General features: G+C 39.4%; 2 protein-coding genes across 2 annotated transcripts in view; both read right to left on the reverse strand.

Annotated features, from left to right (window-relative positions):
- Nucleotides 1–19,258, reverse strand: part of LOC134804624 (spectrin alpha chain) — a 131,182-nt gene that overhangs the window by 8,091 nt on the left and 103,833 nt on the right. The gene's annotated exons all lie outside the window — the stretch shown is intronic.
- On the reverse strand, nucleotides 804–18,929 carry LOC134805017 (uncharacterized). The gene is made up of 10 exons (XM_063778301.1): nucleotides 18,507–18,929; nucleotides 16,537–16,690; nucleotides 15,909–16,103; nucleotides 15,001–15,181; nucleotides 11,606–11,794; nucleotides 11,209–11,326; nucleotides 11,063–11,173; nucleotides 10,917–11,027; nucleotides 9,292–9,435; nucleotides 804–8,290 (listed from the first exon to the last, which is right to left on the reverse strand). Exons 1-10 carry the CDS (start codon nucleotides 18,687–18,689, stop codon nucleotides 8,075–8,077), a joined length of 1,602 nt encoding a protein of 533 aa, XP_063634371.1. The 5' UTR covers nucleotides 18,690–18,929; the 3' UTR covers nucleotides 804–8,074.

Raw genomic sequence — 19,258 nt, forward strand, 5'->3', positions numbered from 1 at the left:
AAATAATAGTACTAAGTACAGAAGACTCACTCTCTAACAAAACGCGTCTGTTACGATCAGCACAGATATGGCCGCTAGGTGGCGACAGCGCCACGCGCGGCTTATGGCAAACCCAAAATTGGGGCCGAACGGATGCACTTTTAGCTACCTGTAGCAAAGCGACGAAATCGCGGAGTGAGACACGCCTGGCCAAGCCCCAAATTGCACGTAAACAACCCGTATACGTAACATATCAAGTCGTGGCGTGTGGGGCACGAAATGTACTGACTTTATATCAACTCAGTGGCGGCGAAAAGGAACAACAATTTCATCATATAAAGCATATCGGGTCGTCCGGCCTGGGAACGAAATCATAAAATACCCGATAGTCGGTTTTTCGGCACTGAATGTGTGAAAAGTTGTCGTGTTGATGAAAGGTTTTGCCATAAACATACAAAAATGAAGACGACGCGATCCTATATATATAGGATCCTACATTGAAGTATGAGAACGAATGACGATGCGGCATCGATAAATACTGTGACACCATTACACTGCAGTTTTGGTTTTTTTCTTTAATATGTTTCTAAAATAACTAGACAGGTATCTAGAACTCTCTGCCTAAGACTCCCTGCGTCTCTCTCGTCGTGCGTTCGCGTCTAGTCAGTTGCCATTTAACTGCTGGATTTAACCAGAGGAAATGGAATGCTAAGCTACTAGAGTTAGACCAAGACAAGTCTGCAACTATTTTAATAGCACACGCAGTGAAAGTGTTATTTATGCGTCCTAAATTCATAGAAGTTTTGACGTAAAAAAAACAACATTCGATAAAAATCATATCCATTTATCTTATGTAAATAAATAAATGATTGACATTTTGTATTTCTACAAATCGGTTCTAATCTATCGTAGTGATATTATATTGATTTACAATAAATGTTAGTCTAGGCAGCAACGTGTGAACAACATTATAGCCAAATTAACCCTTATAAAGGCAAAAGACGTCTGAACACGTCATGCTCATGTTGATGTGTACCGTCAAAACTGACAACTTTGCCTTTAGAACAAGTTCGAAGAAGTATTTTTTGAAAGGAGGCGAACGGGCAGACGAATAGCCTGATGGTGATTAACTAATTAGTCTAATTACCGTCGCCCATGGCCAACTGCAACTCCATAGGGGTTGCAAGTGCGTTGCCGACATTTAAGATAAAAGTACGCTCTTTCCTTGAAAAGCTTTTTATTTTTGGTCCGGAAATACAGCGGGCGAGAGTTTATTCTACAGTATTAATGCTAAATATATATAAGTAGATCGTATACTTACTAGACAAATGGCTCTTTTACAATGACCAAGTAATACAGATGACGTTATGCAAAATTTAGCAATTAGAGATTATTTTGAAATGTTGGTGCAAAGTTGTCGATATTGACGGACGGCATCCAGCAGTTTTCAGATAACTTATGACCAACTTTATGATTAAAATTAATGTAGATAGGTATTGTAGCTTTTAGAAAACGCCCACATGCTTTTTTTTAATGGTTTGCCTCATTAAAATACACGAAGTTCAAATGATTTAAAACAGTAACCAGAAAAGCAGTTCATACATAGCTACTATTAGTAAGTGGCGACTCTAAAGAATGAAAGTGCCAAAACCCCTTAAAGATTTTTACCCAAAACATGATTAAATATCTATACCCCACGTATAAAAACTTCCATACAAATTTCTTGCTTTCAATTCCAAAGTTTCCATTCTATCAAATAACTATTTGATAGAATGGAACTTTAATTATTTTATTATGCTAGAGCTATATTCTGTTTCTTTAGGTATTTATATAAAAGAAAACAAAATCTACCCTCAAATTGCTCCTTAAGCCAGTTAATAAAGGGTAGATCAAAACATTACATGATCAAATAATGTAGGTTAAAATCAGGTCGTTCAGTGACAGATCCAGGCGGTTTTGTATTTGGTTGGTTAACCTGTGTTATAAAATATTATATTATAACCACCCGACAATGTATAAATTATTTGTTTACTTTTATTTAAATACCAGAGGATGTGGCAGTACCATCGTACTCACTGTTATAGTTGAGTTAAAAACCCGCAGCACGCGAAGGAAGTAAGAATGAGATAAGAAGCCACCCGCCACAGGTAGGTGTGACAGAGAGCACACTACGTAGTCGCGTGCAGCGAGTGTTTGACTCAACTATAACTGACATTTCGTGAACCTTATCACAACGACTTAAGGTCCATCGATAGCCAGTTCTGTGTTGCACGTTAAGCACGTATAATTTCGTTTGACTCGCCTGTACCTATCTCTATCGCATTACATTATATTGCTTTCTCGCTCGCATAGCGGCAGTGACCGCCGGCATCATCGGCGCATAAGCGCGTGCGATAGAGATATGACAGGTGAGTCAATGTACGAAATTTTTAGTGTTTAGCGTCCTTACTTTACTAGTACTTTAGTAGCTAATAAAATGACCTTAAGTGCCGAGTGCCTTAAGATCCGACGTCAAAAAAGAACGGTTTTTCTGATCTTCGATTGACTTGCATGCTGAACATAGGACATAAGTATGATAAGACTAGTCCGGAATCATTGAATATTTAATAGCCTCGTTAGGCCCGACGTCCTTTATCTAGGACAAAAATAAATCAACTAAAATTCCATTCGAATGTCCTATTTTAAGAACAATAAGTTGTCGTTTCAGTCCTAAAAAATAAAGAGATAAAAAAAACAAACAGATATTTTTTATCACGGAAATTAGAAGGGCCCTTTTTGTCACATGGCATATTTAAAATATATTTGTATTTTGTAAACATCCGTAAATTAACAGAATGGTGTAGGTACAGTTTATAGAAGTGGTCAAAAATGTAAAATGGAACTCGAAATGTCGACATATAGTGAAAGTTACGGATGGGTGACCGCCTCACGTGACCGCCGCCATACACGAGGTGGGGGCGGGGACAAAATGGCACTACATCGATTTTTATTTACATTTTAATAACAAAACTTCCATGAGACACAGACATTAGAACGGGTCACTCACGTGTTATTGCTCGACATGTTTCGCTCCATAACGAGGGGCTTCAACGGGAGCAAGCGTTGGAGGGCCGACGCAAACACACACACATTTACATTATTCACCGCTTCTAATGAACACCAATTGTCAGTCAAACTATAGAATTTCAAAGCTTATGATCTTAAATACAATTCGTACCTATATAATTAACTTTCTAGTACGGCTCCATAGCTCAAAAAATGAAATCAATCAATCAAACTATGTATGCTTCCGCTATGTAATCATTATTCATGGCCATCCATACATCTATTTATTTACTTATAAATTTATATATCGGCCTTTGGCAGCTTTGTTGTAGCTTTAACCAAATTTCAATACTTAATCATGACTTCCTAAGCCATATAAGACAGAAAACAAAAAATGCCCAGTGAATAAGATGAAGTTTATCATACAGTATAGGAAATAGGGTTGGTTTTGATTTGTTTTAAAAACGATCGAATCCAAACAAATGTAACTATAGTCCATTTGAAAATTATTTATATTTCATAGAACTTATTAAATAATAAATATTAAATATATTATGTATAGGACAATTTTACACAGATCTACCTAGTCCCACAGTAAGCTCAATAAGGCTTGTGTTGTGGTCACTAGATGACGATATATATATAATACATAGGTATATTTATAATACTTATATATGCAGAAAACATCCATAACTCAGGATAAATAAGATTAATAAGTACCTACTATAGCTGAGAGAACTGTGAGCCTTAGGAGGATAATTCAAAGTTTACGCCATTCTTTCCACATTTGAAGCCAAGAACCCGTACTGTCATCATCGTTCAACATAAATATTTCATATACAACTAGCTGCAGCGATAACTACGCGTATGCAGTGGCCAAAGTTATCTGTACATGTTTACAATACTCTAATTTATAAATAACACGTTTTTATAAGGATATGCGATTTTATGGCGTATAACTTCTCATACCCTCTAGCCGCCCAGATATCAAAACTTTGTAAAAATTAAGATTCAAATAAGAATGGAGCGGGATACCTTTTTATAGGCCTCTGGGCGCCAAGAGGGTACACTTGCATTTTTTTATCAATTTACTTCGCCCTAAATTACCAAATTGTGGCACCTCCTTCCTTAGTACCTATACAAAAACAAGAAATATGCAGAGCCGTATACAGTGTGTTACCGGCATGCGGGCTTTTATTAAAACTGGTAATAATATGATCCATTAGCAGTTATTTGCGTGTATTAGCAAATCATAATTATGTAAAGTAACTGCTCAATTAAATTTCCAAAATTCGCACACGCAATGTAGTGGGTGTACTGCGTTATTGTCGTTACTCATATCGCTAACGCACGTGGTACAAGGCATGTCGTGGTACGAGGGTAAAAAACTGAGACAACCATCGTAAAATTATTGGCGTCCTTATCATTGGGTTCATGTATGGAGGTTTTAATACATTAATTAAAGAGTTTTTTGTCAACTTTGACATGACAATTTCAAAAGTCGTCAGCACGTCGGATTGTCAAAACAAACCAAAAAATATTAGAAAAGCTGGTATTAGCTTTTCTTTAAAATGTGTTACAATGCTCGAGAGTTGTTGATACACGTGGAACTGCAGGTCAAGGCTTAAGGCTTTATAGGAAACACTTCCCAAATTGATGACATCCACACAATGCTCGATTGATAACAGCGGCTTTTCAGCGAGTACGAGAGAATAGGTCAATCGCCCCTGGTCAGCCTGAAAGGGCCATGCACGGGATCATGCTAGTGCAAGTTGAGGAAAGGATTCTCGAGCACTTCAGACAGGTACCAAACCAACGTCAAGTACTCGTATTATGTGGGGTTAATGTATTATTTTATTTAAATGTGGGGTTTGTATTTAAGTTTAATTTAGTTGGTAGTAAAGGCTTTATCAATGATACCAGAGTGGCTTTAATTTGGTGCAGTTATCTTAAGTGCATCTTGAAATAAACTTCGTAATAAACAAAGTATGAAGAGCTGTCATTAGCACTTACTTGTCAATTTACTGTGCTGTACATTACGGCCAGTTAAAATTTTGTTAGAAAGTTAACGAAGTCTGAAATTTAGTTTATTAATTAAATTAATGTCATGGTTACATTATAGATATACGATATTTTAACCTCCCTTAAAAAAAGCCAGGGTCCTGGTAACACACTGTATATAGCAAAATAAAAATCGGCCCAAATAGTGTTGACACGCAACACTATTATGACTATTTCGCTGTCATGTCTACATACATATAATAGGTACGCACATTTAACAGCACTTATACAATTTAAGGCCATATAGAAAGCACGTTTGTACACAATACACAACCAGGCGCAGTGACAGCAGGCAAAAAATATTTAACTCAAAATTTTTTTTTTTAGATTTCTTATTAAGTTTTGTTAACAAATCAGAATTTTGTTTTTGTTATTTTGAACGAAAAATAATTTAGAAAAACTTGTCTGCTGTATATTATATTATAAGCAGTAAAGTAACGCTTTTATTTTTTTAATATATAAAGATATCAATGTACAGTATGCACTCTAATATTGTCTATTAAATTACAAAAAGTCATAAACATTAATCAAATATAAAAATTCTGTCCAAATTAAATAGAAGGAAGAACACAAAACACCGAAAATACGAAAAGCCAATATAAAAAATAATAATTTCGTAACTCTCAAATCGATGAGATACGAGTATCAATTTGGGAGACACAAAATCAGACCTTAGAATATGAGGTCTATAATAGTTTATAGACCTTTATAAATGTAACATAATAAATAATGTATTATTTATGCATTGTTTATAATTCATTTACAATCTTTAAATATAGTATCAATGAGCATATTTAATATGTTTGACTTTGTGTCTTCTAAGAGTATTTTCAGTGCGAAAAAAAAAACTCTACAGCATAATACCAAGACGAATATAGCCTCGTCCTGCCCAAAGTGATTTATAAGGGACATATTCCATTTTAAGCAAGTTATGAATGAAAAGCCTGGATAGGTTGAGTTTACAAACAAAGGAAAATAAACTCTATTTTCCAAATAAATTTGTTTAAATTTCAATGGCTTAAACTTAGTATGGTGGGCAGGAGTGGCAGGACGAGGATAGATTGATTCATACAAGCTGGGATTAAAACACAACTTTCAGCTAAGTACAAACATTGTACAAACAATATCGGTGGTGTAATAACTAGTGAATTACATTAATGACTATACCTATCAGTGGCGGGGAGTTAAACTTATCCCAGAAAATTAGTTCTCTATTATTTATCAAAACCGAAACTTCGTGGGTTTCTAAAACCTATAACGAAAACGATTCGATTCCGGGTTCCTCGTGAGCACGTTGTATTCCAGTTTATAATACAACCACAGACAAGACATCCTCTAGACTGAGCATAGTCGCGCTACCCCCGCTGCCACGCATACGGTAAATTTACTCCATGTTCGAGTCGAAAGTGTCTTTGTGTGACGTCCGTGAACTCGTTCGTCGTTTGAACGGACCAATCACGGCACGGGATCTCGCTAACCTCGTCCCGCGCACCCCCGCATTTTTGGCAGCATCGGTTGCATGAAATAATTGCTCTAAACTCCGTCTAGAGGATTCCTAGTCTATGAATACAACGAAACGCTTCGAGAAAAGGCAGGCAGTACCCTTTCGTCTTGACCTGTTTCGTGAAATGCTGGCGGGAGAGGAGGATCGAGTTACCGGACGCTTCGCCACTGATATTTCGAGCTTTTCTCATATTAATAAGACGGGCTGACAATCTAAACTCACTAAATAACATACCCACTTCAAACAAAGCTAGTATTTTATTAACAATTTATTACTGAGATATCAGATTTCATAAGAGTAACAGATTGGCTAGTAAATACCGCTTGTATTTCATATTTAATAAAATATTATTCGCTTCAATGGATCGCGAACATATATTATATTTTATGTACTTACATATTTTTACCATTTTAACCCATTGGCCGGGAAAGACTTCAACAAACGCGCGCGGCTACACCTTAATATCAATTAACCATCGTGCATTCCGACCAGGGATGTTGCGAATATTCGCATCCGCATCCGCAACCGCAGAACTTCCGCATTATTATTAAAATCTGCATCCGCATAAAATCGATGCGGAGCTTAATGCGGATGTCGAACAAGTCGGTACAGGAACGTCTTAGCGGCGGCGTAAGTGCTAGGTAATTTCGTCATTACCTATAACCAGCTTATATAACGAAATCGTCCAAATCCAGAAAAGTCGGCCAAGTTACTGTTTATTAAATACACCTATATTCTTCCTCAAATACTAAACGATTCGATTTATTTAAATAAAAATTTCTAAAATGTAATATTTGACGTTTTCTAAGTACCTAATCTTGACCCGCGGATGTGAGCCTTTAAATATCCGCATTCGCGTATGTCAAAAAATCTGCATCCGTAACATCCCTGATTCCGACAAGGTTCACGCTAACGCGCCGCGCACGATTGGCATGGCGTGGCGTTCATGGGTTAAATATCTGTTTATTCAAGCTATACATTTATATGACTATTCTGTGGTCTGAGTTTCTCATTGTTCTCTGATTTAAACTATTATACAGTTTTTGTTTAGTTGTGTGAATCAACTCTTTCTAGTCACTAGTTGGCATGTCTACGGTTGCCTGGGTCACTCTTCCTACCTACATTTTTTTCTCCCTTTGAACCTTGTTAGAATGCACGAAGGTTGATATTAGGCTGTAGCCGCGCGCGTCAGCTGACGGCTTTGGCCGTCAAACTATGCTATTATCGCCTTGCTGGGACAGAATAACAAATAAAAGTTGATGCACTTGGTTACCGAACGCAACAAAAAACCTGTATCAAGCTAACAAGATTTTCTAACAGACGTATGGCTTTATTCATAAACGCGATACTGGCCTGAATTAGCTATGAATCGTTTGTCTTTATCCGTCATTTTGACTTATGTATTAGTAAGAAAGGGACAAAACATAATTTAACTAAATCAGGCCCGTATAGTTTCATGATTTTTATGAATAAGGGGTTTAAAGTTCAGTATTCCCCGCCGTCTTCGCTGAACATGGAGGCGACCATGTTGTCGAACTCGGGCACGGCCTCCTCGAACATCTTGAGCTGGTGGCCGAGGTCGGCCGCGTCCGCGGGCTCCGCTAGCACGTCCAGCTCGTCGCTGCACGAGCGCAGGTGCACGCACTCTTGGTAGAAGTTCGCCAACTCCGTTATCGGACTGCCGTCGGCGAATGGGAAGTCCTGTTAACAAGTGAAAATTGTTATTGATGGTATAGGCACAGTGTAAAAAGTAACAGTGGACCGACGCCTTCGGTGTTTGCGTAAATGCCGACACCGCACAAGAATACAGTTGGGTTATCAAGGACTTTTACATAACTGCCCAAAATATTATGTGACAATTTATAAGACACGCTAGCCCTGTAAGTAGTACAGTCAGCAGCACAAGTTGCTAAGCGGGCCAGGTGTTCAAAATGATATTGACGCGACTTTTTTGTTAAGAGAATAAGAGCGTGTCGAGGTTATTTTGAACACCTCGCCCGCTTAGCAACTTCTGCTGCTGACTGTACCAAGCTACTAACAATGACGATGTATGCAGCTCGGGTGCGCGTGACCCACCCTTCGCCCCCCGCACCCCGCACGATTGTGCAAAAATCATCAAAAATCGATGACGTAATTTATGGACAGCCCCTAATAGTTTTATACAGGGTCATTTTTGGACCGGTAGCCTTATTGTGCAAGGTGATTAGGTAGGCCATACTGAACAACTTTTTCCATGGAACCAACTCCCAAATCACAAAAATTTTTTTGGCCGGTTTATAGTGGTCGAGTGGATGTCGATTGTCGACGTCTTCTATGGGAAGGCCAAATTTTTTTTAGGGATTTCGGGGTTGGTCCCATACAAAAAGTTGTTCAGTATGACCTACCTAATCACCTCGCACAATACGGCTAACGGTCCAAAAATGACCCTGTATATGTCGGCGGCCGATCATAAAATCAAGGCGAACGTAAAGTTCCTGTGTAATGTTTCGACAGTAGTCACATTAAACCAATAGATATTTAGGTAGGATAGGTTTGTTAGGTTGATCCAGGTGCTCGAACCAAACTGCCCATAAATAGGAGCCTCTACCCACGGAACGAGACAATGATTTTCATGTTTCATAATTTTGTGAAGGAATTTCATGATCTGCCTGATTTAACGATCGGCCGCCGTCATATGCACGACACGGCTAAGAGGTCCTTACCATGAGACTGTTGTACCGCTCGCCGTCGCGGGCCCGCGGCACTTCTATCGCCTTGCTCGTGCTGCACTGAGCCTCGCTGTCCCTCTCTTGACCCTCCTTTTTCCTCTCTTTCAACTTCTGTGCGTCTGCCAATAGTTTTAATTTCTGCAACAATAGTTATTTGTTTTACAAGGGGGCAAAGTTGTTGTTTAACCGCCCGTGCTAATATTGATACCCGAGCAAGCGAAAGATTACGAAAAATAGAATCTTGAGCGTTGCGAGGGTTAAACAAAATTTGCCCCCGAGAGAAACACAAAATTTTTCACCACACCAACCGGAAGCAAATATTAAATGTAAAATATCAAACAAAATCAAACCAAATCAAATGCAAATGAATGTTATTAAATATTTATCATCCAAAATCATCATTTAAAAGTCAATTCTACCAGCAAATATAAGAAAACAACTCAAAATTTGCATTTGATTACTTTGCCTCACATGTGAATAAAATGCAACTTTGCTAATATAAGAAAACAACTCAAAATTTGCATTTGTTTCTTTGCCTCACATGTGAATAAAATGCAACTTTGCTATTAGTTTTTGAAGTGCAAAGTAAGCCATTCCGAGCTGGTGTGGTGAAAAATAAATTAAAACAAAAACTTTTTTAAACACACCATTTTCTACCCTCAAATACACGTATCGGGAGTGAAATTTGAATCAGTAGTTATACAGAACAGGATTCAATTTGCTTTGTTATAAATGACATTTTTGACAAAGTGTGGCGATGTCATTTTTAACGTCTAATTGGTTTTAAAGTATGACATTTACAATGACACTATCTCACTTTATTCTGTTCAAGTTCTGATGAGTTGGTAGTTGGAGGGTCGAATGGAGATTTAAGTGAAACGAAACATTACCGAAGATGTGTTATATTCTCGGTATCCAAGTATAGAGAGAGCAAGTAAATCTAAATATTACATATTTATAGGCTATTATTGCCATTGCTCACATGCTATTTATATAATTACGAGCGTCGCATATTTATGTTGCAGACAGTAACGTATAGTTACTGTTAATATGTTAATTTAGGCATATAATACAAAGTCGATGGGAAGTTAGCTTAGACGGTGCATGGAGACAGAAGAGACGGCCTCTCACATGGTGTTGGAATGCAGCGGAGAGTCTTTACAGGGCAAAACTTGTCGGATCTCCGTGCCCGCTGTTAGGGCACAGTATAAGGCAGGTGTCTTTTAAACCCAGTAGTCCAACTTCGAACAATTTATAATTCTCGTTCGAAATTCAAAATCTGGAAATTCTCAACACATTTGCTACGGTCCGCCCGGGCGCCCCCCTTAGAAAACCTGCTTAAATCTGTCGCGTCGTCACTGGTTTCTACCGGAGATCCGCTCATTTTTTTTTTCGAAGTTGGATTGCATGGTATAAATCGGTGTACACTGGTTAGGGGCTTGTTACTGTTGTAACATATGGGGCGGTACTGACCGTGTCGGACTCCAGCAGCCAGCCGACGGGCTCGGGCGGCAGCTGCTGGTGCAGCATGGCGTGCAGCTCGCGCATCTTGTCCGCGTCCACGAAGGCGCCCGCCGTCAGGGGCTTGTTGCTGTTGTAACATATGGGGCGGTACTGACCGTGTCGGGCTCCAGCAGCCAGCCGACGGGCTCGGGCGGCAGCTGCTGGTGCAGCATGGCGTGCAGCTCGCGCATCTTGTCCGCGTCCACGAACGCGCCCGCCGTCAGGGGCTTGTTGCTGTTGTAACATATGGGGCGGTACTGACCGTGTCGGGCTCCAGCAGCCAGCCGACGGGCTCGGGCGGCAGCTGCTGGTGCAGCATGGCGTGCAGCTCGCGCATCTTGTCCGCGTCCACGAACGCGCCCGCCGTCAGGGGCTTGTTGCTGTTGTAATATATGGGGCGGTACTGACCGTGTCGGGCTCCAGCAGCCAGCCGACGGGCTCGGGCGGCAGCTGCTGGTGCAGCATGGCGTGCAGCTCGCGCATCTTGTCCGCGTCCACGAACGCGCCCGCCGTCAGGGGCTTGTTGCTGTTGTAACATATGGGGCGGTACTGACCGTGTCGGGCTCCAGCAGCCAGCCGACGGGCTCGGGCGGCAGCTGCTGGTGCTACATGGCGTGCAGCTCGCGCATCTTGTCCGCGTCCACGAACGCGCCCGCCGTCAGGGGCTTGTTGCTGTTGTAATATATGGGGCGGTACTGACTGTGTCGGGCTCCAGCAGCCAGCCGACGGGCTCGGGCGGCAGCTGCTGGTGCAGCATGGCGTGCAGCTCGCGCATCTTGTCCGCGTCCACGAACGCGCCCGCCGTCAGGGGCTTGTTGCTGTTGTAACATATGGGGCGGTACTGACCGTGTCGGGCTCCAGCAGCCAGCCGACGGGCTCGGGCGGCAGCTGCTGGTGCAGCATGGCGTGCAGCTCGCGCATCTTGTCCGCGTCCACGAACGCGCCCGCCGTCAGGGGCTTGTTCAGGTCTATGCCTTTCTTCTCGTTGTCGCGTCTGAAACGGGCGTTTAAATCAATGAAATTCAAAATGGCGATGTCATGGGGCGTCCATTGCGTGAGGTTCCACTTCCTCCCTCCCCTCTGATGAGATGAAGAGATTTGCTTCAACCCCCTCCCCCGACCCTAATCACTCCTGAGATTTATTAAAAACAAACACAATTAGTATTTTTGTTTAGAGTAGGACTTGGATGGTTGTGTCAAATTTCGCCATATTATAGTCACATATTTTAATTTAACTAAATATATCGACGCCCGAAAGCAAACACGTAGTAACCCACAAAAACCAAATTGTTCACCAGAGACGAAAAACTTTTCGAGTTTTGAAAAAAAACATCATAACTACGTTGTTTATGAACATAACTAACTCAAAATTGGATGCAACATTCAAAATTTTCACGACTTCAAATTCATTTAAATAAATTTAACCGCAAGTTACAAGACCATATTTTGTGGGTTACTACGTTTTGATCTAATTTACACAGTGCGCAAACTCGTAGTAAACGCCAGTACCAAATGTATGGGATAGCATTTCCTTAAAATTTGTATGGACAGCAAAAACGCAGTAATCCACCTGAATATGACAAAAGATATCCGTAATAAAGTCCTAAACGTTCTGGTTTAGAAATTTTGGGTGAACAAAATGCTGTAACAGTATTTTTTTACCTTTTTAAATGCAATTTAGAATGCATTAAATGTATTGCCAAAAATTTTACCACACCCTTAAAAATGACTTTAATGGCATCTTAAAGTAAATTGCACGACATTTCAAATGTATACTTATAAAATGTGAAGATCTTATCGGGATTCATAAACGAAAATAACACAGGGGCTGTTCAAGTATTACGTAAGCACTATGGGGAGGCGGGGGTCTTTGTTTTGCTTATTTTGGATGACATGGGGGGTAGGGGAGTCTAGATGATGATTACGTCATCGGTAGTTATTTACTTTTTTACACGAATGGCAACCCTCATATTGTCTATGCTTGAAAACGAAACGCATTTTCGGGGATTCCCGCAAATAATGCATACGTTCAGGCACTCGCTTTAGAACCGAGTAGGGGAATTACCGCGCGCTATTCACCTGTCTACATTTCCTCTGTCAGTGTATTGTTTCGTTTGGATACTATGGCGAGTAGACGCATTGTAAGCATAGCAAAGCAATTTAACATTTGTGTTACCGTTGATTCCATTAGCCAAAGTTTAATGTTTAAATAAGATGTCGTTTCAAATAGACAAATCCAAGTTATACTAGACAACAGGTTTCTTCCACCACCTGTAAAAGTGAAACAAACAGTTGATGACTTGGTTTTGGATGAAGGAGGGCAATTTCTTGATCTTCCAGTCAATTTAGTTTAGCTCTGCGCTTAAGTGCTTCACTCAAAGATTTCCTGCAAATGCCCTACGATTATTTTTGTCCGACGGTAAAATTGAGGCTATCAAGTCGAACATGCAAAACGTGTGGTCTTTATCATGCTTCCGTCAAGTCACTAAATCGTCACATCGAGAAGATCCATAAAAAAGTAAACACGCACACTGATAAGAAAGTTAGACCTGTAAGAGTCGCTGCTCGTCGTGCTAATGAACTGATGTGCATTATTCAAAATTTAGAGCACCATGATGTTGAATGGCTCGATGAGAACGACGTAGACATTCCAAAATCAGATGAAAGTGAGCAGACTCACAACACTGAGCAGCAATCCAATGTCATCGAAAACTTAGAATCATGGATTCGGGTTTCCTGGACTGAAGACTGTTAATTTGAATTTAATGTGTACTAAAAATTTAAAATAAGTTTGTTATGTTCGTAAGATTATAATATTTTTGTCCCTTACTCTATGTTGAATACTGTATCAGTAAAATCTAATCTCTATCCTAAATCTATTTTCTTATTTTTAAAATTATAATTATAACATTATAATTATAATATAAAAAAATACATTTATAATTGAAAAACGTTTACGTAAGCATGGGGGGACGGGGTAAGAGCTTTGCTTACTTTTGCTGACAAGGGGGAAGGGGGGTAAATAATTGTAATAAATCTGCTTACGTAATATTTGAACGGCCCCACATCTATTATGATGATTTGTACTATTAAAATCAATATAAGCATTCTTAAGACCAAACAAAACACTTAACTTTTGTTTAATTTTCAAGAACATAATTAAATCTTATAATGTTATTGTAAAACCAACTAAAAAATAAGAAGTCACTTTGGAAAAGACATTAACGTAATGGGAGATCAAAATCTAACCAAAGTATAACAAACACGTTTGATTTAAAAAAAGTGGTTTCTACATCCTCTTATAAAATAAAAGTCCCCTTTAGACCAAAACAAACTTTCATCAGATACCATAAGACCAAATTTTATTTAAGTACCATAAACCGATAAAATCGATACACACACCGTAAATATTGCAATTTTACATGTTTATGATTGAAAAAAAAAACTTCCTTTCTTAAATAAAAATAAGCACTTTAATCTAAAATCCCCGTAATATTTTACTTGATTACAAACACGTCGACTCACTTTCACCCCCCGAACCGCACTGAGCGACGGCGCAAACGTGTTAAAACGAAATAAGGCGCACAAGTTTAAACCTTACGCCCTACAACAGTGAAGTAATTATTATGTGGTAGTTTTACTTGATCCTTGTAAACGTAGTAAAAGAAATGTCTCTCATATTTTAATAGTGTGTGAATTTGTGTTAAACCACTACTCGACTAAACATTATTTCCCACCAAATAGCGTAACTGCAAGACATTCACGTTCATGAGCGGCAAACACGTAGTTACCTACACTTGCGTCAGACCAACGGAGGTTGTAAATGACAAAAGTATAAATTATATGGAATTCAAAATGCTGTAAATACAATGATTTAAATTATTGAGTTTTTTTTTGCTATTTACTGCGTGTTTGCTGAGTACATTTCAAGAAAAACGAGAAAATTTTGTGTTCCTATTTTCCCCATTTTTCATCGTATTGGCACGTGGATTCGACCTATCGACGCAGAAAAAATTGGAGATTCCAAAAATGCAATAAAATTTTTTTTGACCTTGTGTGGGTTACTACGTGTTTGCTTTCCGGCGTCGATATTTTTCTCGTATTTTCACACTATTTAATGATATTTGCCGAGACTCCCCTCTCTCCCACGTGTGATTTCCATGTGGTGATATTCAGCTTGACACTTGTAGGCTTACTCACTTGGGTTCAGTCGGGAAGTGGTCACTCTTCACCATAATGCCCCCGTTGCTGTTGAGGATGTCCGCCGGCTTGAGCCGGTCCTCGGGCAGGATGGTCATCTTGGTGCGATACCGGACCTCGATGAGGATGGTGCCTATCGGCGTGTGGAGCTCGCTCACTTTGATCTCTTTGTGATTGCCGCCTGGAATAAATATACATGTGTTATAGCCTGACAAGATTAGGTACAACATGATGGGAATACTCCTTAGCCTCTCGACTATGTATCTGCGACACAGCAACGCAAACCATGGCACATCTACTGGCGTGCTCCGCATGCTCACATCACTGCTCGGAGCTGGATCTGAGGGACGCGACAGCCAGGGCTGTCAACACCGCTGCCTACTGGGCACCCGTCGTATGAAAAAGGAACCTCGCCTCGACACGAAAAGAAGAAGGTACAAAATTATAGTATTGTATTGATTGTGTTAGGTTAGGGTAGGGGTGCGTAGATTATGTTATGCCTTCACACAATGGTCACAATGTTATATCACGTTATATAACAGACAGCGAGGGAGCACCATCATGGTTACAGCCTGACGTTCTATTTGGCGTGCCTGACGTATAATAGCAGACATCAACCTAATAAAACCGCATTGTCCTGTCTGCGTTTTAGACATCTTGTAAAATAAAAAAAGAGCGTTTTATTTCTTGGTAACAACATAAATATAAAATATTTGCAAACTTAGTCTAGGATTAAATCTAATTTATATGTAAAGAATAAAAAAAATCACACCATAACCCTCTTATAAGGTATAGGCCGCGGGTTATCCTCGGCTCGGGATATCCGTCTAGCTGTGTGTGGTGTGTGTAAGTAATTAATTACCTCAACTCTCCTACCGACACTTATTAAAGTATAGTACCAAACTAACCTAACAGATCCACGTTAGGCTGTCCACCGTAGATCTTGTGGTATATCTTGTATGTCTCCTTGTTCTGTGCCCGGGACATCTTGTAAGCGGGGGTTATCCTGGAGATGCTCAGCGTGGACTTCAGCATCACGCTCATCCTGTAGTAGATTGTGGAGACGGATGTCAGCGGGGCTTCGATGCAGGGGGCTAGTTTTACTGAGAAAATAAAGTCGAATCATCAAAGGACTGGAAGGTAATGAATTTCACGGCGCTTACGACGTTTTGGTCGCGTGGTACATGATGGTGATGGCGACAATATCATTGTTTGGTAATTGGTATGGCTTCTCTTCTATAGCAGCGGTTCTCAATCTTTTTTTTGACGGAACCCTTTTGGAAAGCGAAATACTTGATGGAACCCTACAATAAAACAATAGTTTTTAGAAGTGTGATTTTTGCATAGTAAAATTTTTCGAGGCGACTAAAGCATAGTGTTCTAAATTCTTGCGGAACCCCTGCAGGGGTGTCGCGGAACCCTAGGGTAGGGTACTTAGAGAATGGCTGTTCTATAGTAATAATAACTCAATGCCCAAATCGAAGGTTTAGTTTTGCACTAATTTCGGCTGAAACGTGTAAGAAAACTAAATCTCACCTGTCCACAGCTCTAGCACCATCTCATCGCCGTCTATCGTTTTGAGTGATATCTCAATACACAAGATATTGGTGAGAGCGGTGACCACTTCGCCATTGAGTATTCGTTTCGTGTCGTAGTTCACTTCGGGCTCGTCGGGGATGGACAGGTTAAACTGGGAAAAAAACCATCCAATGATATTATAACTCCAAATTAGTTACAGGGTGACTGCTATAGTTATTGGCCATTCAATAAGACTTCTATTGCCTTGTTTTTTTCTGATTTGTTGAGTGGCCAATTACTATGAAGGTGCCAATAACTATAGCAGTCACCCTAGGCATTCCAAAATTAAAGCACTTAAATTGTACAGATACAGATTGTACCTTTAGTTGCTCTTTAGTTGCTCTTAGGCAAGAGAGAGATGTGCACATGGTAAGGAGCAGTACACACCGCAAGAGAAAGAGACAAGCTACTGTTCAACGAGTGTACCAAAGATTAAACCTATATGAAAATTATTCAACCAAAACAGATTTATTTGTAGGTAATGAACTAAATATGGAAGTATTTTTTGTGCCCTTATCTATGAGTATAAACTATCTATAGTTATATATGTCTAACTAGTGACCCGCCCCGGCTTCGCACGGGTAGTATACACCTAAACCTTCCTCAAGAATCACTATATTGATATGTGAAAACTGCATGAAAATCTGTTCAGTAGATTGAGATAATCGTGAACATACAGACAGACAGACGCGGCGAGGAGTTAATTTTATATGGTGTAGTGATATCATTGCTCACTGAGCGAGCCTAAGGTCCATGTAGCAACCTAATCCTAAGAATTGGTGCAGACATTAGTTTTTAATAAAGTAAAATATCCATTTCATCCAAAACTAAAAGAAAATTATAGTGATTGGATCAGTTTCCCCACAATGTATTCCATCAACAAAAAGCAACTGGTATTTTTATTTATATAGCCTGTTTTGTGTCCCACTGCTGGGCAAAGGCCTCTCCTTGGTCCGCCACTTGTCACGGATTGCTGCATGCTCCGGCCAGTCACATATGCATCCAGGATATCCTGCCATCTTTTTTTGGGTCTGCCCCTGCACCAGTGGCTACCAAACTGATAAATATTACATAATAATATGTAAAGGAAAGTCAAATAGAAGCATTTCAAGGGCCAATCAATTATGACATCCTCAATTTGCATAAGAAATGCTCTGAACCCTGTACAATGAGGAGGAAACTTGTGAGTTTAGTAGATCAGGGGGGCGAAACTGATCCTTTCGGGCATTCTCAGCTCTGTATGGCTCAGCATTGCTCCGAGGAATTATTAGGGTTGGCACAACTCGACATTCCTTTGCGTGTTTGTACAAAATAGTGACTTGAATTTTGACGACCCTAAATAGCCGAAAGGGATAGTACCATACATAAGAAAGGGACAGCATGATTCGTCCCTGAAGCACTTGTAAACTTCTGGTTTGTAGGAAGTTTCTTTTCTGTACAGTAGTACTATTACTTACTCTGTGATATTATCCTAAAAACTATAGTAATGAACAAAAAGTACATAAATAATGATAACATTTTAAATTGCTGAGTGATAGAGTTGAGTGATTAATGCACCTCACTTATTGTTAGCTTCAGCATAATAAATGTGTAATATTTCAATAAAATGATAGATAGATAACCTCCCTCTGTCTACACAGTTTCGTTACAGCATTGCTTTGTTGTAAACCTAATTGTGAATTCAGTCAAAAGGAAGCACATAGCTATAAAACAGGGAAATTTCCAATTGCATCTTCATGCTAGTTGTAGACAGTCAACAAAGTAGGTATATACTACCTTTACCTATACCTACCTTTTGTTTGATAACTACACAATTTATGATGAGTTTAGGCAGAAGTTCTTTATTCTTATAGGGAATGTCTAATTAACATGAACAGCTGAATAGTAGTGTGTCTATCTATTGTTTTACATAGTTGAATATGTATTACCCATTGTAAGTTGCTAGGGGATGTTGATAAGGCGCTGTTGTCCAAAGTTTTCGTGTTAGAACACTCGTGAGTGATCTTTTTGCCATCTCTACTTTGCACGACGATTTGGGCCACTTTCAGAGTTAATATTTTGGCAAATTTATATAAGCGAGCCCGCTCGGACTCGGCATTCGCCGCTGCCATGCTATCGCTAGCGATATGGTTACAATAACAACATTATTCGAGCCATTTACGCAGTTATAACTTCCAATAAAATAAAACATTTAACACATTTTAACCACATGTTTTAGCTAGTGTGATTGTATTATAAATGTCCATGGAAAAAAATCTTTATTATACTACATTAAAAACATACTTAGACATTACTTAGATTTAACAAAACAATAAAATCGTAGGCAAAAAATCACGAGGATGCAATGACTTTACGAGAGGTTACAAATATGTAATGTCAAAAAAGTTCAAGACTGTAACGTCTTGCTATTGGTGGAAATGTATTGCATAGCTTATTTTTAACAATGTGATTGGCTGATTGAGAAATAGAATAACATCGTTACCATAAGTTCATTCTGGATTTTTAATACTGTATACAATTGTAGCTTTTAATTCCTACGTAATAAAGATCTAAATACTGCGTTAATATTTATTCTCGAAGAATTTTAAAGTTGCGTTCTATTTTTCTTTGTTCCGGACCGTAGGTAAAACTCACGTACCAAGTAGATCCGGTACATTACCGTACCGGTACATTTTTTTTA

Source organism: Cydia splendana, chromosome Z, assembly GCF_910591565.1.
Source record: "Cydia splendana chromosome Z, ilCydSple1.2, whole genome shotgun sequence".
Classification (NCBI taxonomy): domain Eukaryota; kingdom Metazoa; phylum Arthropoda; class Insecta; order Lepidoptera; family Tortricidae; genus Cydia; species Cydia splendana.